Source organism: Barbus barbus, assembly GCF_936440315.1.
Source record: "Barbus barbus genome assembly, chromosome: 19".
In the NCBI taxonomy this organism is placed as follows: Eukaryota; Metazoa; Chordata; class Actinopteri; order Cypriniformes; family Cyprinidae; genus Barbus; species Barbus barbus.
The window spans coordinates 25,372,260-25,399,445 of record NC_136747.1 but is presented as its reverse complement, the minus strand read 5'-3'; the positions used below and the strand labels follow the sequence as shown (position 1 = coordinate 25,399,445).

General features: G+C 34.8%; 1 protein-coding gene across 2 annotated transcripts in view; it reads right to left on the bottom strand.

The window, feature by feature from the left end:
* LOC306884925 (junction plakoglobin-like) overlaps positions 1 to 27,186 on the bottom strand; it is a 60,504-nt gene that overhangs the window by 10,753 nt on the left and 22,565 nt on the right. For both annotated transcript variants that reach the window (XM_079441173.1, XM_079441174.1), the window contains exons 2-9: positions 20,582 to 20,619; positions 19,560 to 19,721; positions 15,728 to 15,981; positions 14,316 to 14,554; positions 11,263 to 11,464; positions 11,027 to 11,171; positions 9,142 to 9,245; positions 5,565 to 5,903 (exon numbers count right to left, since the gene is read on the bottom strand). In XM_079441173.1, coding sequence (XP_079297299.1) covers positions 5,565 to 5,903; positions 9,142 to 9,245; positions 11,027 to 11,171; positions 11,263 to 11,464; positions 14,316 to 14,554; positions 15,728 to 15,981; positions 19,560 to 19,721; positions 20,582 to 20,594 — 1,458 coding nt within the window. In that variant the 5' untranslated portion in view covers positions 20,595 to 20,619. The remainder of the gene's footprint in view (positions 1 to 5,564; positions 5,904 to 9,141; positions 9,246 to 11,026; positions 11,172 to 11,262; positions 11,465 to 14,315; positions 14,555 to 15,727; positions 15,982 to 19,559; positions 19,722 to 20,581; positions 20,620 to 27,186) is intronic.

Genomic DNA, 27,186 nt, shown 5'->3' with positions numbered 1-27,186 from the left:
AATGCTTTCTTATGCTCACAAATGGATTCATGTAGTGCTTTCCAAAGTAAAAAAAAAAAAATTGCTGTAAAAAACTTAGTTTTTAGTTGCATATCATTTAAATAAATAAATAAATATTTTGGTTTTTGAAGAATTTGATGTGAAATTGGATGAGATTATATTGAAATACATATAATTTAAATATCACCTTTAGCTGATGTTTTTAAATGCTCAACACAGATAAAATAAACAAATTAAATAAAAATTTAAATAAATAAAAAATATCACAGTATAAATATATAAATAAACCAGCAAACAATAAATGAGACAAAATAGCTCAGAATTTGATGTGAAATTTTAATATTTCATATTTAAATACACTGTTGTGTTTGCAAAATTGATTTAAAAAATTGCTCTAAATAAAAGTTTGATCTGTTTAATCTGAATATCATAAATAAAATAAAATAAATAAATAAATGGAACAGATTATCTTAGATAATTTGGTTCTGGAAGATTTTCATGTCAATTTTGATGGGTTCATATTGAAATATACTGAAGTATATAATGAAAATCATAGAAACATGACCTTTAGCTAATGAGTTTTCTAAAAATGCCTAAAAAAAGAGTAAGTAAGTAAATACATTGAAATCGTTCAGATAATTTTGAAGAATTTATTGAGAAATTGATATTGTGTTTATATTGAGATGCATGCTTTTGATTGTCTTTGTATTTTGGCAAAGCTTCTTGAGAAAAATCTGAGAAGCAAGGTATAAAAAGCAAGAAAACATCTCTAAATTTAAACACTTGCTGTCCTATGAATCTTATTGTGGCCTATGAAAAAAAAATCATTTGAAAAAGATCTCCATTGTGATTTTTCTTTGTGATGGGTTTAGCTAGAGTCTTTTAAACACAATGAACCGTGCCCCAATTTTGTGGCGCCGTACCTTTTCAAAAAGACATAATCTGAACCTAAACTCAATTGTTGTGAATTCATCATTGTGCAGCTCATTGTAAGTCCATTCCTCAAAGCTTTCATCGGGCCCGGATTGGCTAATCGGGAGCACTGGGAGGATTCCCGGTGGGCCGGTCTGTTTTTTTGGCCGCGGTGTTGTCATGCCACTGGGTTGATATGGATGATGCTGTACCTAGATTGCCTGTACTCATAGCAGCCCCACTCTTTTTATCTATTAATTTCTCGCAGCCCTTATTATTATCTTCACCAGACCATATCAATAACAAATTCTCAATTGATAATTAATCATACTAATCTTTTTGCACAAATCATTGTTTTGTGAAGTAGCTGTTTGCGGAAGCGCAATCCTCTGCCGGCTGCTCCTGCTTCACAGCGTGCGGGACTCACGCTAACGGCAACCTGCACCGTCCGCATTTTGACTCCGCCAAATCAGTTTTGGCCAATGCAAACAACTTATTGATCACGAGACCAACATTTAGGCAGGAAAGCATTCAATCTACACGAGGGAAGACATCTTTCATTGTTATACTGTTAAATAGAGAGAGAGAAAAAAAATCATAAAAATAAATAAATTAACTTCTAGTAGCCTGTTCTTAAACTTGGACCTCATTATTAAAGTACAAATCCAAGCACCAGAAGCATCACACTATCGTAAGTTTTTTTAATTAAAAAATATTCATTTTCATTCATTCAAAGGCTATAGTTGCAATAATATTTTAGTTCAAAACTTTAAGTGCCATTGTTTTAAAAAATAATGCTTTATTGACTGATGCTTCATAGACCTTCAGTTGTTATACTTTCATATTTCATGCAATTTCACAGTATTTTCACCTCCTAAATTACTACACTTGTGAAGTCACAGTTCTATAATGGTACAATTTACACAGGTCAATGACATTTTTTTATGATATTAAAATAATTTTTAGAATAATTGTGATTATTTCTGTGATCTTTTTAACTGCAGCCTACATTATGGTACAGTATATATCTGGAGCATCCCTTATTCTGCTCCTTATTTTCTTAAAGAATAAACACTTATTTTCTACAAGAATACAAGAATAAACACTATTTTCTCAAAGAATAAAAGATAAAGAATCACAATTGTCTCTTATTTTCCATTTCTGAAGTTAATTGGCAACCCTAATTATGACGTAATTATCTGTTGACTTCCCTGGCAGCTGCACCTAGCTCAAAAAAAAAAAAAAAGTCAGTTGTTGGAGATATGTGAGCAAAAAATAACAGATAAAAAAAATGGATAATAGAAAGCACAAAGGAGGCACTGAAAAGTCCAGCACAAAAAAAAGAAAGAAAAACAAGTGGGCCGTCTAAGGCTTGAAACTCCAGGGCTGAAAATTAGTCCCACTCCGGCCCTGTCTTTCATCATCTTTAACAAGTGACTCACTCTTGTAAATCCCAAAGTGCTGACTGTCGAATCAAACCCAGGCACAGACAACAACATGATAGCAACAGAGCGATGTTACTTGCAGCAATAATGCTTTTTTAATTAAAAATTTGAGCTGAATACAAAGTTTAGGTTGAGGCTTGATGTGAGACTGAATGGAGCCTTAAACGTTTATGGATGCATCGATGCACATGCGAATCTTTGTCAGTGAAATCACCTGTATGTCACTCCACAATATAGTTCAGAGAAATGTCATGCATTGATGCGAGGTGTTTGTCATTTTACTTCTGCCTAAGCATCTGTGCACCAAGAGCGCTGTGTAAACGACTCCTTCATAACGCATCATTAGTCAACAATGCTCCTCTGCTGATTAGAGAACGCCGGCTGATAGAGCAGATCTCCGCAGGGTGGGACGACAAGCCATGTCAAGCTCCGAAAACGCCTCCAAATAACCATGATGCAATGCATTCCACACATTGGGCTCTCATGTGTGTTGCATTAGTGCTCTGTTCTCTCCACCCCGCCTGGGTGCAAGTAAAGCCATCAGCCAAACTGGGACGGTCCAACTACAGTGCAGCATGAGTTTCATTTATAAAACCGTTGAACTGTTTTCTGGTTTCTACATAAAAGACATTATAAAATAAATAGTTCTGGTTCTAAATGAACCAAATCAGTTATAAAATGCATAACACTGGGCCACACTACTACAATACTTAAGCTACAACTATATTACTGGGGAAAATAATCATTAATTTGGTTTTAGAAGAATTTCAACAGAAAGTTCAGATTAAGATACTTGACATTTAATCGCAGTCTTTGGATTTTCAGCTAATCTGAGAAACAAATATGAGAAGCCATGTATAAAAAGTGCAAAATAATGCACATAATTAACTGCTGTTCACAAAATTGTCATGAACCTATTTGTTAGGGTATTTTTTGTTTTGCATTGCCATTGCTTTATTATGCTCACAAATGGATTAATGCAATGGTTTCCAAAGTTAAAAAAAAATCCTGTTTCATTTGAAAAAAAAGAAAAAAAAAAAAAAAGAAATAAAAGTCAGATAAATATAAAAAAAGATAAAAAGATAAATATATATTTTATATTTTAAAAAAAATTACATTTAAAAAAAAAAAATTCTGTTTCATTTAAATATAATCGTTATCTGAGGTTTTCCTAAAATCCCTTTAAAGAAAATGCCATTAAAGTGAAAATAAAGCAATAAATAATAATTATAATTATAATTATAAATAATTAATTTGAATAGATTAGCTCAGTTTGATTTCATTTTGGCATATGTGACTTGACTTCAGTCTTTGGTATCTTCGCAAATCTGAGTTCGAGATGTTGCTGAGAAAAATAGCAAGCAAAGTATAAAAAGTAGGCCTAAGTGAACATCTCTCCAAATCCCATAACTGAAAAAACTAGATTAAAAAGATCTCCTTTGTGCTTTTTCTGTCTTAGTAGAATCTGTCTCTCATGGTTTCCTGCATTATTTAAAGGTGCACTTAGTAGTTTTCCACATTTAAAATTTTTTACAGCTTAAAAAAAAGTTTAATAATGCTTTTGAAAAATGTGTCAAATTATGTACATGCATATGAGATGAAGTTATATCAGTAACCTAAATAAAAGCAATTTGATTTTTAGACAGACCTATTGAGATCACATTAGCCGCTTAACATTTCTCAGTTCTCACATCATCATTTATTGGACACTTTCATTTAAGCAATGTAATGTCTGACTGCATTTCAACAACGGCAATGACAGATAAAATGTAAAAACATGGTGGTTTGACGCTGTCAATATAAGTCTAAAAGCACTACTATATTGCTCAGCACAACAACTACACAAACAAATCACTGAGTGCACCACAGCGGAGAGCAACTCAAAACACCTGAGTACATAATCAATGCAAACGCTTATATTTTCAAGATCTCCTATTCAGCCAGGTTGGTTTGGTTAGGAATCGCCGCATGCAGGCTGTGAGTGAAAATAAAAGCCTGGCATTCTCGTTCTTCTGGATCGATACACACGTGCCGAACAGATCACAGCACACACACACACACACGATTCTGCTCCAGCGGTCTGATACGATTAAGTGGGAGATCATGCGTGCCGGGAGCCCGTGCCCAGAGAGAGACAATCAGAGTCCGGCCCACCACAAATCAGAGAGGCGAGGACAGCCAATTACATCCACCACGACCTTCCTGATTTCCCCAAGCTTCAAGGGCTTTGACTAGCATGGAGGCATCAACAAGATAAAAAAAAAAATTGGTTGGTTACTGCATGTGATAGTTATTTTTGAAGTGCAAAGGAAAACTGACCATCTGCAATGCTTAATTTATAAATGTTTTTCATAATAATAAATATTATGGGCAAATGTTTGGAATGGAATACACTACTGTTCAAAAGTTTTTTTATGTTTTAAATGTTTTCAAAGAATCTCTAATGCTCACCAAGGCTGCATTTATTTGATCAAAACTACAGTATAAACAGTAATCTTGTGAAATATTATTACAAATTAAAATAACTGTTTTCTATTTGAATATATTTTCCAATTTAATTTATTCCTGTGGTGCAAAGCTGAATTTTCAGCATCGTTACTTTAGTCTTCACGATCCTTCAGAAATCATTCTAATATGCATCACATTGGCCTTGATACAGAGAGTCCCTCCCCAAAAGCACACCTTTGGTAGAACCATAATATTTACATAAAGTTAAGTTCTGCTAAACTTTATTCCATAACCAATGGTCTCTGTTGCTCAACTCTCCTTGAAAATCATTGACTCCTGATGACTTTTTACTACCAAAAAACTATCAGTGTGACTTCTTTCTTTCTTTCTCCTCACTTTCTCACCTTCATGCCATCATCATTTTAATTCTATAACAAAATTATTTCAGGCATCCCGATACAGGGATTTACAGCTCCCAGTCTGTGTATGGCAGCGGCTCCTCACATATGATGCTTGAGGGCTCTTTTATTGTTCCAGCTAGTGTCCTCAAAATTACGCCGAAGCCCCAGAGGAGCGTAGATCCGGCAGCAAATCAGCTTAACGCGAGAGGCAAGTCTCAGCGTTCTTCCACATCAAAGGCACGTAAGAACTGCCCCCAGACGATTCAAATCTGACCTTTAAATTTAAACAGCGAAGAAGACTTTCAAATTGGCAGCACTTCAGACACACACACACACACAGTTAATAACAAATACAGACCTTTACCACAGGCCAATAGTGTGGCTGGCCCAAGAGCTTCGTGATGGCGGGGATGCCGTAGTGCAGACGCACTGCATTCTGGGCCAGCTCTGCATCGGGGTGGCGGCTCGTGAGGTGACGCAGGGCGCAGACGGCCGGCTCAGCCACATCCTCTTTTTCTCCGGCCCGCAGCACGGCGTGAATGAGCGCTTCCACCCCGCCGCTCTGGGTGACCAGGGCTTTGTTACGCGCGTTGTTGCAGGTGAGGTTTGACAGGATGCCAGTAGCGCAGGTCAGCATGTTCACATCATCTGAGCCCAGCTGACTCACCAAGATCTGCAGGAGACCGTCCAGACCTTCCTGTGTGGAGATCAAACAAGACTGGGTCTGGGTTTTTTATTTTATTTTCCATTTTCATTTTTGTATTTTTTTTTTGTAATATTTTGTTTTTGACATTTTTTATTAATTAGTTATATATTATTAAGTTAGTTTTTACTATTGTATTTTTATATTTTTGTATATTACTTTATTATCCACTTCCATTTTTTATATACAGTATATATATATATATATATATATTTTTTTTTTTTTTTTTTTTTTTTTTGTATTTTCTATTTTCATGGTAGTTAATTTTTGTTGTGTTTTTGTAATTTGTTATTAGTTTTTTATCAGTTTATACATTTTTATGTATTCATTTATTTATTTTCCACATAGTTTTTAATATTTTTTATTTCAGTTTTAGTTATTTTAGCATATTAAGATAAACTAAATGAAAATGAGAAATGCTGCTTTGGCAACTAGCTAAAAGCAAAGTTTCTTATATTTTATTTTATTTCAGTTAATATTTATTAAGTAACATGTTTTCTATTTATACTGCGAAATATTATTACAATTTAAAATAACAATTTTATATTTGAATATAATTTAAGATGTAATTTATTCCTGTGATGCTCAGCTGAATTTTCAGCATCATTACTCCAAACTTCAGTGTGATCCTTCAGAAATCATTCAATATGCTGATTTCATATTTTTGTGAAAACCATGGTAATTTTCTTGAGGATTCTATGATGAACAGAAAATTCAAAAGAACAGAATTTATTTAGAAATATGAATATTTTGTAACATACATATCTTTACTTTTATTTTTGATCAATTTAATGCATAATTTAATGCTGAATAAAAGTATTAATTTCTTTCTCTGTTAACATGCATTTTGTTTACAGTACATCTTGTGGCTACACTATTAAAATACTGAATGTTTCAATATTTACAAACTAGCTTCATTCACATCTATTGCAAGAGCCTCACCGTGATCCAGTTTTTTGCCTTTTTTAAAGAAAAAGAGGGACAAGTGGAATCATTTTTGAGGTTATCAACATCAAGCCACAAAAATTGAGTCAAACTTGTACTGAACCCAGAATATTCTTTTATCATTCACCTTTTTAATACATCATAAATGATCGGTGACAGTACAAAAGATTTACATAAAAACACGATATTTCAAGAATCAGACAGTCAAAACCGCTAATTATCAGAAATGAAAGAGATGATAGAAGAGGAGGAGACTGAGATAAGAAACAAATGAAAGAGGAAAGGCAGTGAAAGAACAAGATAAGACAGAGTTTGTGAAGGATTAGAGACAGACAGATGCTCAACACATTTAAATTCTACACACTTTCGGTGGGAGCAGAAGGAGACTCGGCCCGTAATAGTTGTTTTTGTTCCTTGAATTTAATAATAAGGGCGAAAATGATAACCTGTTTATCATTAATTGTGCATTTTCTGGGCCACTGAATTCTGAGAAGCAGTGATGAGGGACAAATTGTGTGGAGGTGAGGAACAATTATGTAAACCACAAGTCGCCTGAACTATAAAAGCATTAGAAAGTACAGAGGAAAAACTGTCAGTCTAACATGAAAGCTGTTCGGTGGCTTTCAAGCTCTGACTGCACTCTGCACATTTAATAACTGAATGCAATATTGAAAATGCTATTGTTATTTCATTTGTAAGAAAATATTCTAATTATCTGATGTATAAAGCCATTTCACATTCACATCATGATTGACTAATTTTCTCTTGAGGATAATTTGGGTAATTTTGCTTAAAAAACACTAACAAGGTAAAACACAAAAACAGCTTTTCTTTCAACAACAACTTTTGGGTGGTTGCTAGGATGCTCTGGGCAGTTGCTAGGCAGTTAATGGAGTCGTGGCCTAATGCATAGAGAGTTGGACTTGTAACCTGAAGGTTGTGGGTTCGAGTCTCAGGTCCGGCATGGATTGTAGGTGGGGCGAGTGAATAACCAACACTCTCTCCAACCTCAATACCACGACTGAGGTGAGACCCTTGAGCAATACACTATCTTTTGAGTCTTGAACGTGTCAGTTGTAATCAGTCTGTGAAGAAACTGAACATTATATACAACATTAGTACCTGTAATCCAGAGCCTCAGGCAAATGGGGAAATTTGATTCTTTTCCACAAACTAGTTCTTTCAGACAGTTTCTGTTTCAAATAACTGACTCCAGTTCGTTTTTGTAATCATACAATGATGTAATATATACAGAATTATATTATTAAAGCACCCAATAATGATATGAAACATGTCTAAAGCACATAAAGTGAATAAACTAGTCTTCAAAGGCTCAACGTTTTACACAAACAAAGAGAAACTTTTATTTTGGCCCTTTATTCAAGTGCTGGATTCACACATGCACATATCAGCGGCTCATTGGTCTTCGGTCCGAGTCTGATCTGATTCCTCAGTTCACTGACTGTTGGAGGAACTGGAGCGCTGAATGAGTCAGCAAAAAGTCAGCATCATAGGATCATATAGGACAGTATTTTGGCTCATTTCGAGTTGGACTAGGTAATTTGTAAATCTGTGCTGCTCGAGCCCCGAACTGTTTTAGATGGTTCAGTCTGATTTGGTGAACTGGTTCAACCGGTTCATTAAAAAGAACCTATTCAACAGAATGATTCTTCCGCAGAGCTAACATCACTCTGGACTGTTTGCCTGAGGCTCTGGATTACAGGTTATTATGTTGTAAATAATGTTCAGTTTCTTCCACAGACCAATCATTTCACTTCATAAGACCTCAATATATCATCAGAAGCCATGGGTATTAATTTTGTGTTCCTTGACATGCTTTTTTCTATTTTCAAAAACCAACCACTTGCATTTTATGAATCACCAAGGACCACGGTTTCAGCTAAAAATATGCAGTAACACTTTATTTTAAGGTGTCCTTTTTACACGTTACATGCACGTACTATTATAACAATAATAAATTATGCATAATTACATGCAAGTAACCCTAAGCCAAACCCTAATCCTAACGCTAAACATATAGAAAGTATGTGGTTAATTAATATTACTCAGTACTTAAATGTATAATTAAACTATAACAAGGACACCTTAAAATAAAGTGCAAATCTGCTTTACTGTTCTACTGAAGGAAAAAAGTCACCTACATCTTGAATAGCCTGAGGGTGAGTAAACAAACAGTAAATTTAATTTTTTGGGTGAACTGCCCCTTTAAGTACAGTGCAGTATTGTAACAAACATACGGTCTACAGACTGAAACAGCTCGTTTTACCTGCTTGGTTGCAGCGTCAGAGAGATTCCTCAGGGTCCACAGGCAGTTCTGTGTCAGACGCTGACTCGAACCTGTGAGATGTTGGCCGAGAGCCTGCATACCTCCTGCCAAATGGAGAGAAAAAGGCTTAGAGTCCATATTTATCGGACTTAGCCACAAAAAAAAGAAGAAAGGACAAAACTATCCAGCTACACAACCTGCTCTAAGAAGAAGAAGGCTGTATTTCTCCATGGATTAGCTATTGTCTGCCAAAGGGAGAGAAATGTCTTTTGGAGTCTGTGCAGATAAACTAAAAGCCACATGGCTTAGGAAGATAAAAAGAGGGAAGGAGATTAGGAGACATCCTTGAAAACTGCCTCTCATCCAGTGTTGTAACTACCTGATCCTCAGCGCTTTCTCAAGACGAGCGTCGAAGCTTCATATGGGAAGATGCCATAACTGTGAAGACTTTTATGAGATCAGCTCTGGCAGGCACGATAGAGCAAGATATTTTAGTCTCGTAACCGCTGAAAGGTCAATGTTAATAAAGTAACATCATACAGCGACGGCATGACTGCCGTGAAGCGGTCCTGACAGGCGGGTTTGATAAAAGTGGGCTTTTACATAAACTGCACCTGTAATATTAGTTTTAATGGAAAATCTACTTGAGTTCAGTGGCTAAATCTTGTATTGTTGAGACACTAATATAGCAGTTTAACACACATGCTGCTGATATGTCCAGTCATGATGCAGATTTGTAAAGGGAAAGGGAAGTGGTGTGTGGCCAAGTATGGTGACCCATACTCTGAATTTGTGCTCTGCATTTAACCCATCCAAGTGTACACACAGTAGTGAACACACACCCGGAGCAGTGGGCAGCCAATGCTGCGGCGCCCGGGGGCAGTTGGGGGTTTTGGTGCCTTGCTCAAGGGTCTCACCTCAGCCGTGGTATTGAGGGTGGAGAGGGTTACTCACTCTGCCCACCTACAATCCCTGCTGGACCTGAGACTCGAACCCACGACCTTCAGGTTACAAGTCCAACTCTCTATCCATTAGGCCACGACTGCCCAACATGTGTCCCATTCCCATTTCCCTTCTCTCCTCCCAAAAATTTGGCACTCTCCACTGTCTTTCATGGTCATATAAACCTGAAAATATTAGTCACGGAACAGTAATAAAAAGAAAAGTTACAGCAGTTTTCTAGTGATTTCTGGCCATGCTGTGCAAAGAAGCTCAGAAAGCTGAATCATCCATTGATTTGCATTCAAATCTCAAGGTTTTATCAAAACTATGGGGTTAGGGTTTTTTTTTTTCTTTCAAATAATGCTTTTATTCAGCAAGATCAAATGTGGCATTAAAGACATTTATAATGTTACAAAAGATAATATTAGAATGATTTCTGAATCAGGATCACGTGACACTGAAGACTGGAGTGAAAATTCAGCTTTGTGTCACAGGAATGAATTACATTTACATTACATTTAAAAATATATTCAAAATATTTCAGAATAATCCTTAATGTATTTTTTTCTCAAAATAAACACAGCCTTGGTGAGGTTAAAAGACTTCTTTCAAAACATCTTACCAACCCCAAAGTGTTAATGGTTCAAATCTTTTTTTTATAGAATTGTTACATGAAAAACAAATGGAAATCATCCGTAGCAATCTCAGAAATACTTAATAATGTAATAATCATGAATGACTGTAAAAGTCACGCAAATTCATTCACCAAAGGTGGGGAAAAATATGCAACATCCTCAGGAGATTCAAAAACGCCCAGTACTTGGGAATGAAAGAAAAGAGATAAGAATATTCCTCTAGGGTCTAAGAATAAACAAAATTCATAAACGTGAAACAGAAGGAAAAAAAGAGTTAAAAGAAGAGCGTAACGCACACATTCACTCACCAGCGTCAACAATAGCCGGCTTGTTGCTTGGACAGACAGAAAGGACCTTCAGGACTCTGCTGGTGGTCCACAGGAGCTTCTCATAGTTGTAGTTTCTCATAATGAACACCAAACTTTCTGGCCCACCATTTGCCAGGATGATCAACTGTGAAAAGAGAAAAACCACATGGATTAAGGCTAAAATATACTCTATTCAAGCACTCTGTAAGTCTCTAAGGCTAGTGATGCTATGACACCTTGCTCTCCTGATTGCCGTAAGACAGCAGCTGCAGGCAGTCTGTGGTGATGGCCAGGAACTTGGGGTTGCTCTTTTTCAGAAGAGGGACCGTCCGTTGCAGTCCATCGGCCAGACGTACCGCCATCTTGGCTCCCTCCTGGTGCAGTAACAGGTTGTGTAATGTGGTAATGGCGTAGAACAGCACTGACTCCATAGGGGAACTGAAGAAAGAATAGATTAATATTAACACCCAGAACCACCATATACTGCATGATGAGCCTTGTGTGAGAGACACAATTCCTAAAATATAAGCTTTCATATCATATGATGCTGAAAAACAAGTTATTAAAATATAATCTGAAAAGTATTTACTGTCTACTAAGTTAATTATGTATTGTTTGCTAAAAAAAGGCAAGAACAGTTGAAAGATAGAACACAAATACAATTCTTGAAAACATGGAAGGAACAAAAGATGGAAATTATTAATAATAGCCTACATGTTATTAATAATACATGTATACTTCTCATTTTTCTTTTTTAATAAATATTTTTTATTAAAATAGAATATCAAAATTCTTATATTACAGAGAATAGAATAGAATAGAAATTTCTCAATTTTAACATTAACATTATTATTAATATGCTGATTATTATTATTATTTATTAACTATTAAGAATAAATTAAATTGGTTTATTATTTGAACTAAAACATCAAAATTAAACATGGTTATTAAAGATATCATTATAGATTACATCATAAAACACAAATTAACAGTCTTCATGAGATGGACATTATTATTAATACCGTACAATAATGATTATTATGAATGATTAAATATTATATAAAATAAAATACTATTTATTATTCAAATAAATAATCACTATATTGTTATATATTATTATATACAATTATATATTGTTATTATAGATATTAGAATATAATAATTTTCAATAACAATAACATTTTTGCTTTTGATTTCATACTGTTTAAATGCATTTGTTAATATTCTTTGCACAGAATTTTCCCCATACCTCAGTTTGAAAACTGAGTAAACAATGTGAAAAGTACTATATTATTTATTGTTTACATTTACTTTTACAGTTACAGCGCAAATTAGACTGTTCTCGATTAGAAAACTAGCAGAAAAACACACAGTCCTGCCATCAGTGATCTGGATGCACAAACAAACAGCAATGTTTTCACAGAGCTACAGAAAAACCAGCCTACAAATGGCTTGCTGCCAGTCGTCTGTGCATATTAAGCTATAGCATAAAAGAGTGTTTTCACACCAGAGAAATCACAACATCTAGACTGCTATCAAAGCGGTTGCATGCAGCAATCTTTAAGATATCATCCTTGAGCAAGACATTTAACTACAGACTGCAGCGAGCAGACTGTCCCTGTAACTTAATATGGTGATACCGTGTCAAAGTTGCAGCGGCCCTGGATGCATGGTCATAAAGATCCTGCTCTACTCTATTATCTCAACATCTGCTGCAAATGGGCTTTCTGACAGAGCAAATTTCCCATCAGAGTCCAAATATACCTCTAAAATATAGCTCTGCTATAGCCCTCATTGCAGTGCAGTGGAGGCTTTCATATACAGAAAATGGACACACTGTCCTGCTTTAGCATTGCTTAGTCACAGTGTTCATCAAAATGCACCAGAGGTTAGGAGATGAAGTCAGTGCAAATTAATGTGCACACTATCAGAGAAGAGCTGAACACGCTCACCAAGCTTAATACGACCGGGAAAGAAAACGCCAGGTTGACCAGACCAGAAACGGAAGGATTACGGCTTCCCTGCTGACCATCTTAAAACCAGCGTGAATTTCCATGCCGGTCGAGGCTGGTTAGTGCTGGTTTGGTGATGATCTAGCATGGTCCGTGATCTAGCATGGGCCTAGCGTGGGCTCTCATAGGAACTGCAAGCGTCCATCAAACGTTTGCCACTATTCAACCGAAACCATTTGTCTGTCCATGTACAGTCAAGGGACTAATTAAAACATGAAAGCATTAGACCGGCAAAGCATCTGTCATTCATCATTTATCTAATATCACAGATACATAAGTCAACACTGGATATCGGCATTTTCAGAGATAAAAAATTTGATATTTATTAGCCATTGATATTAAATTCTCTGAGATGGCTTTAATATTCACCATTTTACATAAAAACATAATTTGGAGCAAACAGCGATTTTTATAAAGTAGATATTTAATGCAAAAATGTTTTACAATTACTGTTTTCTTATAAGAATATTTAATTATTCAATCATTTATCAATATGGAACATTATACAAATGATATATTTGTGTATCTATAATTGCATTCCATATATCTTTTTTATTTTTCAAACATTTCTAATTTATTTCTATAATATTTTTATTTTATGTATTTATTTAATTTTATTAATTTTAGTAATATTAATTTAAATTTTAAATAAATAAATATAATTGATTTAATATAGTTGTTATATTAATTATATATATATATATATATATATATATATATATATATATAATATTGATTTTATATATACAATTATATTATTATATCATTACATTATATATTATACAGTCAATAAAACCTAAAATAATACACATGAAACATAAATATTTACCAAGAGAAATAAAAAAAAACACATTTTGTATTTGCTACTATGTGTTTGTCTTTTTCTTTTTTAAATTTAGTTACAGTTTCAGGATTTTTTTTAAATATATGTCTATTTAGTTTTTATTCTTTTTATTTCAGTTTTAGTTTTTAGTTCTTCAGATAAACTCAAATAAAACGATGCCTTCCCAAATGGCTAAATAAATGTAAGATTTTTGTTAAATTTCAATAAAATTTTTTTTTTTTTTATAATATATTTTATTTTTTTAAAGTAACGTTTTTATTAAGTAATGTTTTATTTTATAGTTTTAGTTTTAGTTAATGATAATAACCATGACAGCTTCTGAGAGACATTTTGGTATGTAACACCCACATGCCGATCAAGTCCACACATTTTTTCTGGCTGGCATGGAAATATGTCACATTACAGAAGTAAAACTCCTCAGGCATACACTGACCTGAGCATGCGCACTAGCGCGGGGATGCCGCCTGATTTGAAGATGGCTAGCAGGCCCTCGCGCTGGTGGGAGAGGCTGTGCAGGATGCTGGCAGCGCAGCGGGCCGTCTCCAGGTCTCCGGTGTTCTGCATGGCCCTCACCACAGCTGACACCATCTGAGGAGACTGCATGAGCACACGGCGAGAAGCCTCCTTCCGCGTAAGCTGGTTCACAATCAGTGCTGCCTTATTTACCACCACCTGCAATGGGAATATAAAACCTTGCTTGTCAAAAAAAACTTTGATGTACAGCAAGTCTGGTATTTGGATGTATCCGTCTAATCATATGCAGTTTATTTAAAGGAATAGTTCACCTATCATTTTAAATTAGCTAAAAATGTACTTATGTACTTAGAAATGTTTGTTTCTTTTTGGGAACAGATTTGGAGAAATTTAGCAATGCATCACTTGCTCAGCAATGGATCCTCTGCAGTGAATGGGTGCCGTCGGAATGAGAGTCGAGAAAGCAATATTATGGATAGACGGCTAGTACTTTAGCTGGAAACAACAGTTAGAAGTTAAAAAATGTCATAATGATGGATTTGTTTCTTATATACATTCGCTTCACAAGACATTAACTGTTGGACTGGAGCGGTGTGGATTACTTATGGATTATTGTGACGTTTTTATCAGCTGTTTGGACTCTCGTTCTGACGGCACCCATTCACTGCAGAGGATCCATTGGTTAGTAAGTGAGTAAAGCTACATTTCTCCAAATCTCTACATCTTGGATGGCCTGAGGGCGATTAAATGTTCAGTAAATAATCATTTTTGGGTGAACTATTCCTTTAAGGAACCATATTTCACATCTGGAGGCTCATCACAGTATTAAAATTGCTCAATGTATATCAAATGGGAAAATGTATTCTCGATATAAGAAACTGTAAAGTGTTAATATGCAAAAACATGCAAAAATATGCTAAATTATTCACACAGCATGAATAGAAAAATGGAAAAATATGGTTTCTAAATGTTTTTAGACTTTCAATGGTTGCATGCTCTCGGCAGCCAGTAATTTAACTTGGAAAATAGATCATATCCTAAAGTTGTTTTTCACATCATATCATAGCATATTTCAGTCCTTTGTTTCACTTTGTTCCCTCTTTCTCCTTCTACATTTCTAGTTCATCCTGTGAGATAATTTCTCATCTTTCAAAACGAAAAGGGTAATGTAAAGATTTGTTTTATCACATGCACTCCCCATCTTATTCTTTGAGAAGGACAGCTAGCAAGTCAAAACTTGTACTTTTACTCCAGATCATTTAAGATATCGGCTCAGCTCTTTTATTGCAGTTCCTGGTCTTAGGTCTTTGTTTTTAATGAAGAGGCTTAATGTGACAATTGTACAATATTTTTTCATTTCCCCCATGGTACCTGGTCCTCGTCGGCCAGCAGTTTGGTGAGCTCTGGTACGGCGCGAGTGGCCAGCTCAGCGTCATCCTGATAGTTGATGAGATGGACGATGGCTGTTTTGAGGAGCTGCGAGGGCTCAGCCAATCTCTGCACATTGGTGGGCTGGTCTGGATTGCTCTGCGCCGCGAGCACCGTCTCTCCCTCCACCAGCGTCTCGGGGAACATGGCCGCGCGTACTCGCTGAGCTCGAGTTAGACTGTACTGAGCCTCGATATCTGAGCACAGATAAAAAAAGAGGCAAATTAAACCAACAAGCCCCTCAAGGTGATGCATTACAATCATTTTAACACTTATTACTCAGCACTGATATTATTGAGAAACAACCTGAACTGCACTGAAGTGAATGACACAAGTACTGCAGAGCTGCTTAATAGCTGAGGAAAACTCAAACTGTTCACTGAAACACATTTTTATAATGAAGTCTGCATCACTGATACTTTTACTTTCCTATTTAGCACCGTGAAGCTGCTTTGAAGCAATCTCTACTGTATAAAGTGCTATATAAATAATGGCAACATGACTGTTATGAGCTGTTTTTATTTATTTTTTTAAATCACTGCAAGTATCTTACTGATTATATGAAAAGATAACATAAAACTGTAAACAGACAAAATGTGTAATAATTAATTAACTTTACAAACAAACATTAAAAATATTTGTAAAGTATATTATATTGCAGATATGTAGACTTGGTGAATGAATATTGAATCAATGTGCAGTCACAGGTGTGCACTTATAGGCTATTTTCCCATCTAAAGGAGCTCAAACGTGGCTTTTCCAATCAGATTTCGGATGCAATGATTTTATAACTCATGCTGTATCACACTATATTTTGCAGAGTGATGCAGTACAGACGTGGTTCAGGGCACATTTAATAACAGAATAGATTGACACCAGAGAACCAGAGGTGGGGATAATGGGAGCGCGCCTGTGACTCTCCGAATAAAGTGCAATCCATGCTGGAAGCATCGCGAGCGTCAGAAAGGGGTCTTCGGAGGTTCTGTTGTGATAGCAATAATTTTCAAACCATCAAAAGTGAACCTACTGAACTGAGTGTTTGGATGAGTTTCTAAATGTCACTGGCTCTGGGCGGACAATAAATTTGCAGCTTTCTTCAGAACTACACAAGCATATATGCTGCTATGTTGAAGAATCTATTTTAAAATCCCCAGATATTTACAAGTGACGACATGCACCATCACAACAAAGAATAATGAGAATACCAGGTACATTTAATATGCATCTTGTAGAGATAAAGCAATAAGATTCTCTGAGCCGTGGCGCAGCAGTTTAGGGAAAGGTCACAGAAAAATGAAAATTTGCTGTTACTCACCATCAGACCACCAAAGATGCAGGTGACTCTTTTTTTGAGTTGAACAGAAAAGAAGATTTTTAGCAGTAACCGTGGTCTTCGATGATTCATATATTGTAATTCAGCGGCTATTGGTTTTTAAGAATCAGGGAACCCAAAATGAATACCAGTGGCTCCTGACGATATATTTCGAGGTCCTATGAAGCGAAACGATCAGTCTGTGCAAGAAACTGAACATTATTCACATTTCACAACATTATTACCTGTAATGCAGAGCAAATGGAGAAATTATTTTTCGCGAACTGGTTCTTTCGGATAGTTCACTTCTGTGAACTTGTTCAATTCACTAGTTTGTTTATGCAATCACGCAATGACATCACAGATACACAATTATATTATTAAAGCAACCAATAATGATGTGAAACGTGGATGTTTTACATGTCTAAAGCGCATAAAGTGAACAAACTGGAACTGTTTCAGTTCAGTGACTGTTGGAGGAACTAATGTAAATAATGTTCAGTTTCTCCACAGACTGATCATTTCGCTTCATAAGACCTCAATACACAGGTGCATCTAAAAAAAATTGAATATCGTGAAAATTCAAAAAGTGAAACTTTCATATATTCTAGATTCATTACATGTAAAGTAAAACATTTCAAAAGTTTTTTTGCTTTAATTTAGATCATTAGAGCTTACAGCTCATGAAAGTCAAAAATCCTGTATCTCAAAATATTACAATATTTCCTAAGATCAATTAAAAAAAAGAGGATCTGTAAAACAGAAAAGTTCAAGTTCTTTAAAGTATGTTAATTTATGCATTCAATACTGGAGTTTGTGCTCATTTAGCACAAACTCCAGCATCAGTGAGGAATGGCATGGAAGCGATGAGTCTGTGGCTCTGCTGAGGCACTACTGAGCCTTCAGCTCGTCTGGATTGTTGGATTGACTGTTTCTCCTCTTCTCTTGAAAATATCCCATTGATTCCATATGGGGTTCAGGTCAGGCATGTTGGCTGGCCAATCAAGCACAGTAATATCATGGTCAGAAAACCACTTGGAAGTGGTTTTGGCACTGTGGGCAGGTGCTAAAGTCCTGCTGGAAAAGGAAATTAGCATCTCCATAAAGCTTGTCAGCAGATAGAAGCGTAAAGTGCTCTAAAATCTCCTGGTAGACGGCTGCATTGACTTTGGACTTGATAAAACACAATGGACCAACACCAGCAGACGTCATAGCACCCCAAATCATCACTGACTTCGGAAACTTCACACTGGACTTCAAGCAGCTTGGATTCTGTGCCTCTCCAGTCTTCCTCCAGACTCCAGACCTTGATTTGCAAATGAAATGCAACATTTATTTTTATCTGAAAAGAGGACTTTGGACCACTGAGCAACAGTCCAGTTCTTTTTCTCCACAGTCCAGGTAAGATGCTTCTGACGTTGTCTCTGTTTCAGAAGTGGCTTGAAGTGGCCCTTTTCCTGAAGACGTCTGAGCGTGGTGACTCTTGATGCACTGACTCCAGCTTCAGTCCACTCCTTGTGAAGCTCTCCCAAGTGTTTGAATCAGCTTTGCTTGACAGTATTCTCAAGCTTGCGGTCATCCCTGTTGCTTGTGCACTTTTTCCTACTCAATTTCTTCCTTCCAGTCAACTTCACATTTAATATGCTTTGATACAGCACTCTGTGAACAGCCAGCCCTTTCAGTAATGACCCTCTGTGACTTACCCTCTTTGTGGAAGGTGTCAATGATTCTGTCTTCTGGACCACTGCCAAGTCAGCAGTCTTCCCCATTATTGTGGTTTCAAAGAAGAAGAGATACCCGGAATTTATACTGTAGGGATGGTCATTAACTGACACTCAAATGTAAATATTCTAATATTTTGAGATACTGATTTTTGACTTTCATGAGCTGTAAGCTCTAATCATCCAAATTAAAACAAAAAAAACTTTTGAATTTACATGAAATGAATCTAAAATATATGAAAGTTTCACTTTTTGAAATGTTACCAAAAAAATGAACTTTTTCACGATATTCAAATTTTTTTAGTTGCACCTGTATCATCATGAGCCACAGATATTAATTGTGTGTTGCCTGCATTTGCTTTTCTGACTCTTAAAGTGCCAATAGCTGCTAACTTGAATTTTATGAATCACCAAGGACCACATTTTCAACTAAAAATCTTTACTGTTCTACAGCAGACAGAAAGTCACTTACATCTTGGATGGCCTGAGGGTGAGCAAATTAACAGCAAATTTTCTTTTTTGTGTGAACTATCCCTGTAATGCATATCTCACATTGATTCTCATCCTAAAATAAACAAAAGAACACATTCCGAATGTTGCAGTGAGTCCAGTGAAACGCCACAGCCCTCACAGAAGGGTTCAATGCCACTGACTCTAATGTGAAATTTCGGAAGCCCTCGGGTCATATAATTCATCAAAATCTTCCGGAGAGGCGAATGGAGACCTTTGGAGAGAACGTTACCTGTGGCGCTCTCGCCAGCGCCGGCACTGCCGCTGTACTTCTTACTGTACTCAGTCTCGTCCTCATCTCGAATGGTGGTGGCTCCTGACTGAATGCCTGAGTCTAAGGCGTAAAACGTCTGCTGCCACTCCTCCACCTTCACAGCCCCCTCTGCCTCACTCACTATGGGAGATGAGCATGAATATTAGTAAATATTTGACAAAGGCTTAGAGCTTCATTTCAAACAAAGTCGGTATTTGTTATATAGTGAAGTGAACTCTGAGGGAACGGGTGACAGTTAAGAGGTTAAAGATTACTTTACATTAACTGGTAAAAGATATATAATAAATTATATATAATGCTTGTAATTTTGATATAATCATTAAATATATTACTAATATACTGTATAATTATAATATTAATACTTAACATTTTTATAGAATGATCAAATATCAAAATATTATACAATTAAAGGCTAAATGAACTATTAAAATAATAATATTAAAAACAATAATAGCATTCACTCACTTAACAAATTGTTTTAATTTAATTCAATGTGTGTATATATGCACACACACACATTAAATTAAATTCCAACATTAAACAACCTATAAAACATTGATGTTTATATTGTATTATTAAGTAAATACTTAAATTAATTACTATTTTTGAGTCACTACTAAGCAAATTAGTGGCACTGACCTTGTGAAATCAATGTTTTTACATGCAGCTCATGTGTTGCTCTTATTAAAATAAAGGATGAAAGAATAAAATACTGTGACATTGGGATTTATGCTAATTTTATTCACTTAATTTTTGATGATGTTAATATCATTTATTAATTTGTATTAATAAGAATTCACATTAAATTGCAAAACAGGGCATTTTTACAGGTGGTCTCAGATGTTTGGATTCTATTGTATCTACATGCCACTGCATAGTATTTCAGGCATAACCAAAAAGGTCAGTTCAAGAAAATATACGAATGTGAAAAGAAAATGTGAAAACATGAAACTTAGCAATTCTTAAAAGATTAAACTTACTTTGCAGTGACATCACCACTGTCCAGCCTTAATTCAACCTGTGATAAAACAGAGAAAAGTCTTAGACTGCATAGAGAACAGGAGGGATGCAGTGATCTGCAATGTGAAGTGATAGCATGCACCAGTTTAGAGCGAAAAGCACCACTGGGACTTAAAAATAGTGAGCAGGCAATGCTATTTATAAAACTACTGCATAGAACGATCGCACAAATCATAGTAGCTTCCCCAAAGTGGAATTTCAATGCTTCATTCAGTCTGAGCAGAGCAGGTCGAAGGAACCTACAGTTTATAGTTTATATTCTCAAGGACCGAGAGTCTCAAGAGTCTTTTCAATGCAGGTTTATGTTTTTAATGTCTGCATCGTTCATGACTATAACTATAGCACAGACTACAGGCAGAGATATGACTGGAGCCGATCAAGAGGCATGATGGATAAAGACGACACCTTCATCTGACCCCACTTCAGGAGCAAAAACACCTCTGAGCCGTGAACTTAACACTCAACTTTCATTTCAGAAAGAAAAATCGATTTGGAAAAATCATGCATGAAACATTCATGAAAAGTCACCAGCCTTGCAAACAAACAGTGAGGAGAAGTGCTGTATTCATGCATTTACAATATTATATTTCTTAACAAATCTGAACCTTAATTATTAAAACCAGGAGGGTTTGAGCCCCCATTTAAAGCTGGAATCCATCTCCAAGAATGTGCTGTTGATTAAATGAAAATAAAATACAGTATTTTAATCATTATTTGTCTTTAAGATTTATTTAAAGGATACAATTTTTGCATTAATATAATAACATGATAATAGTGATTATTAATAATTTATGAATTTAATTGTTTTAAATAAACCCATTTAAAAATAATTAATAAAAGCATACATTAATTACACTGAAAATAACTAACAATTAAAAAAGTATTCAATTTATTCAAATAAAATGTATTAATGATAATATTTACTATTAAAGCATATCATTTGTATATTAAAATAAATGTATTATTTGTTAATGATATTAAATATCACAGCATATAGCTTTTGCATTAATAACACTGAATATAACTCATCATATAATTAAATTATTAGCTAAATAAAAGTATTTCAATAATATTATGTAGTACAATTAAAATATTACATTTACTATTTAATTGTAATATTTATCAAAGCATATACTTTTACATGAATAACACTGAAAACAACCGTGATAAGTGATTCAAAATATATCATATTTCTAAAAATGTCAAATAAAATGTATTGTTTAATTATAATATTCACTATTAAATCATACAGCGTCTACATTAACAACACTCAAATTTGCGACAATATAATTAAAAATGTATAACAATTAAAAATGCACAAAATTACCTATCATTCATAGCATTTTTCTATAAATCCTCACATAAAATACCACTAAAAATAACGCATTATTGAAGACATTATATACTTTTTCCAGTAGTTACAGTTCACTGGCTTTTATGATGACTTCTTGGCCTTTATGAAACAATGTGATAGAAAGAACATTTGGATTTCCGACTCTCAATATCTTCATATCCTAATGCACAAAAATAACTCAAAGTAAAATCAGGCACACACTCTTTCTCTCTTGTATTAGTGATGCAGAAAAGAAGACAAGGAGCTGAATTTTAATAAGAATATAAAAACACTTGCAAGAGCGTATCATCAAAAAGTGAAACAAGAAAAGACTATTTCTTTCATAAAAGCAGTGACTAATCCATTTTACCTCTTTGAACTACTTCCTCACATCTTATAAGATCTTATTTTTCCTTTTTTGTTTCCTTCTATTTCGATTTAATGAAATACAGCTTAAAAAGGAGCCTCTGTTTAGTATTCTCTCCTATATCTCGTTCCTGCCCTTTTCTTGTCTTCAGCTTCTCTTTATAAAGCATTCAAGTCTGAATACAGTTTGCTGCTGTCCTTCAGTTCCATACGGCATATGGGGATTCGCTAACTGCAGTTATGACACCACGTGCCCTGCATTTTCCACACTCATTAATCACATCAACACACACATCGAGTCCGCCTGGTCAACTGTAGTCAGATACAACACTCCAGCAGTCAGAAAACACCTTAAAACTGAAGAAAAGAGGAAGATGTCCTAAAATAATGAGCTGTGCATGACACTGGAAAAACATTTAGCCTAGTAGGCATTAAATACCCATTAATTATGCATGCACTGATTAATTAAAAAAAGTTTCTGGGTTAACCAGGCTTAAGACGACGTGTGTATTGTGTCTTCCTTATTCCACTGTATTTTACATCAAATTACCATGCTTAATAGGCACCGTTCATCCAAAAATTAAAAGGTTGATGTGAAGGTTGTACATCGTTGATGGCAACTTGTGCCAATTAGATACGAAAGTTATTGTACAATGACTTCAATTTCCTAAAAAAAAAGTTTCAGATAACTTTAAAGTTCACCCAAAATTGAAAGTGAACTCACCCTCAAGTCATCTAAGATGTAGATGAGTTTGTTTCTTCATCAGAACAGATTTGGAGAAATTTACTGTAGCATCACATAACTTGCTCACCAGTGGATCCTCTGCAGTGAATGGGTGCCGTCAGAATCCAAACAGCTGATAAAAAATCGCAATAAGTAACCCAAGTAAAAAACAGTGTGTCTGTAAGAAATAAATCCATCAATTAGGCATTATAACTTCAAGGGTCTGGGCACAATGAGTCTATAATGCATAATAACCCTACCTCTAGTGAAGATATATGCATATTTCTCTCCTGATTCAGATGACTTTTGTATTTACATATAGGCGAATCATTTAATGTTAAAAACAGTAATAATGGATTTGTTTCTTACAAACACAGGGCTTTTTGCTTCACAAGACATTCACTGAAGGACTGGAGTGGTGTGGATTACTGTAAAGTTTTCATCAGCTGTTAATTCTGACGGCACCCATTCACTGCAGATGATCCATTGGTGAGGAATTACTCCAAATCTTTTCAGATGAAGAAACAAACTCATCTACATCTTGGATGGTCTAAGGGTGAGTTCACTTTCATTTTGGGGTGAACTACTCCTACATAATAAAGCCGCATGAACATTCTCGTTTAGTGCCCCACAAAATAAAAATAAAAAAGCAAGTCACACTGTTTGGATCAACATGAGGGAGAGTAAATGACAGAATTGACAGAAACTATTTTTATAATATTGTGTTGACAAATGCAGACACGGAATACTGTGAGCTTTGAGTATTACTATGGTACTATGGTTTAAAATTCAGGGATATGAGCAAAAAATGCTCTCCGACTCTTCAAAACCATACTAATCAGAACAGAAGGCTCTCGGCCAGGCTGAAACTTTTCATTTAGAGTTCAGTGACGCATATTTTGTGAATATGCATATAGAGTGACTTTATAGGCATGTCTTTGTCAAGAGGAAATTCGCAGCATATCTGATGAAAATCGTTCAGAAGCGCTGCTGTACAGTAATTTATTAGTGGCAGCTGAGTAATTTACATGAGTGCTGATTTCGTTAAAAATGACATGGACTGGACAAATTCCTGACATCAAATCTTGAAGAAAACTAACCAGTTTAAAGGTGAAGTGTGTAAACTCTTTGGAAATGGGAAGAAAAAATATAAAAAATGTTATAAAAATGATTTCAAACAGGTTTCTGGAACATGCTGCTCTGCTATTGGCTGAACAAACAGACAGTCCCCCAAACTCAAGCTATTGATAGTCAGGATGCTCAAAACTAAAAACTAAACTAAAAATTATTACACATGATGAATTACTCAGGAAAATTATTTTTTCTTATATAAATACGACATTGCATATTTTTCATCATGAGAATTGTGAAAAATGCTAAGCTTTAAAGGCTCCCTGTCAAAATAAAAACTAAGGTTTAATGTTTGAAAACAAAGGTATTCAAATTTTAGTTTATTTTTCTGTAAAATAAAAATAATGATTATTATTAAATACTATTTTTACTAATTTAATTTTTAGAATTTGAAATAACACTAATAATAACAATAATAATCATCATTTTTAAATAATAAATCTTAAAATTTTAAAAATGAAACTAATAAAGAAATAAATCGCTGTTGCAATAATAGTATATTAATACTGTAAAATCAAAAGAATCATTATTATTACTGTTGTTGTTAATAATTGTAAAAGTGATATATTTCTTTATTAATTTAATTTATTATTTAAAATAATAATAATAATAATAATCTCTACAATTACAATAGGGTTTCAGCACTACATGTTTGAACTCCTAATAATAATAATATTAATATATTATTATTATTATTACTTTTTTTATTAGTCTATAGTCATACTGAATGAGGGGAAAACAGGTTTTGCTTCTTTTTGTATTTGGCAGATCACATGCCTGATTACTAAATATAAATGGATTGCCTCTGCATATTTAGTATTTTTAACAAAATTAAATAAATACTTTAAAAAGGAAAAAATGCAGAAGGTAGGCTCTAAAGAGATTGTGAGACAATGTTTTCTCTGAAACTGCAGCGGATAGGTCTAAAATAAAGAGCTGTGAGGAAAAGACAGGAAGTCTCTATTTTTTGACCATTGTCCTGAAAAAGACCAAGGTCTGTCCGAGTCAATGTAATATATCTCTTTCTCCACGACTCGCTTCCTGCAGAAGACAACATCTCTGATGATGATTAATGCTTCCAGAAGATCTCAGTCTGTTTTGTTCATCAGACACTACCTGTTTACACTGTCGCCATTGTTCTGGTGTTACAATAGCTACCTGTGATCCGGACACACACACACGCACACACACACACACACACATAGAGAGCAGATGAACCTAAGGGTCCTTGCTGTTTTTAGGACACTTGACACTGAACACTGCAACACCAGCAGACCTGTCAGCTGCTGTCTGACTTCTGGCGACATGCTGCTGAACTTCGTGTTTACTATGTGAGTGTCAAGGCAGATTTGCATTTGAGAGTCCGCCAGCAAGATTATGTCATGTGAATGTGCGTGTGTGAGGATTTAAGCATAAGATAAAATTCATTTCATGTAGCATGCAAAACTATAATGCATGTTCTAATGATGCGCAAAACTACACATTTTCAAAATCAACGAATCCTTCGGTTGACTGAACGACTGGACTGCTCCTAAGAATACAGAAAAACATCAATAATCTAACTGGCTTGTCAGTTGATAGATGACTAGTTGACCAGAAGTTGACCAGATCTGGGACTGCTTAAACATCAAATGAATCAGTGGTGTTATTGTTAACTAAAAAATAAAACCATAATTTTCGGCAATTTAAATGAAGCTGAATTAAAATAAAATACAAATACTATAATGAAAAAATAATAATTTCATAAACTTGAAAAGTACTAAAATGACTAAAAGTGAAACAAAACTACATTGAAGCTTAATAAAAATATATAACTAATAAAAATGACATAAGCACATAAAATTACTGAAACTGAAACTCAGTTAAAAATGCATTACAACAGAAAACAGCTATTTTAAATTCTAGTAATATTTCACAATATTACCACTTTTACTGCTTTTCTGATAAATAAATATTGTCTCAATGATTTTATATTGTGTCAGCATGTCATATAATAACTTGCAATATTCATAAGCAGTGTTGACAGTATCTGTTCTTTGTTTGTACATTTGTGGTAGTTTATTTTATTCTATTTTATTACGATTTATTTGTTTTTAAATATTTCATCAAAAAGAAAATATCCATAAATAAATAAATGTGGCCTTGGTAACAACTGAAATAAAAAACATGAGAACTAAAATTACAAAAAAAAAAATATATACTGAAATAAAAATTACTAAAATGTATAACACAATAAATAAAACTAACATTAAAAAAAAACTAAAAATATAAAAAATAAAGTTAATTTAAAATCTGAATAATTAACAAGACACTGAGCTGTATAGAAGACATTTTAACCTTGTAAACAAGCCAAACGTCACCATTAAAATCAGCAGAAATGGTGCTCACAACCCACTTGCATCAATGCATGAATGAGCAAAAACGTGTGATGGGGCTTGATATTTTCCATCATGAACTGACTGGATCATGAAAAGAGGTTTCTGAAAAATAACATGCGTTCATGATGTCATTAAACATTTTGATAAACAACTGCAAAGACCAACACTGTTTACTTAGGTATATCTTGCACCAATGAATCATTCACAACAAGATGTATTAAGAAAGCAAATAAGGTCAATTTTGTTTTCATGCTGATTGAAAAGACAGAGGCTAAACAAATTGTCCTTTCAATTAGTGCATAGCAAGTTGCTTCAGAAGAAAAGCCCATGTTAAATGGCAATTAAATGCAGGTTTGTGTTCAAAAGCCTCTCAGTTTGACAGAGCCGTGCTGATAGAAACATCTGTACACGTTCACATATTTTCAGCTTCTCAGCAGGGCTGAGAAAATTGAATTCACGACAGGTGCTTGGCAGGAGGATCTGCAGGAGCCAGCGAGGTTTTGCCAGACTCCTGGAGCGCAGCTGATGATACCGTGAGTCACCTCACGCCAGGACTCGAATTACAAAGTCACCTGCACTCCGCGCTCCAACACTTAGACAGGAAGTCGAGAGAAACGCCAACCACGACTGACT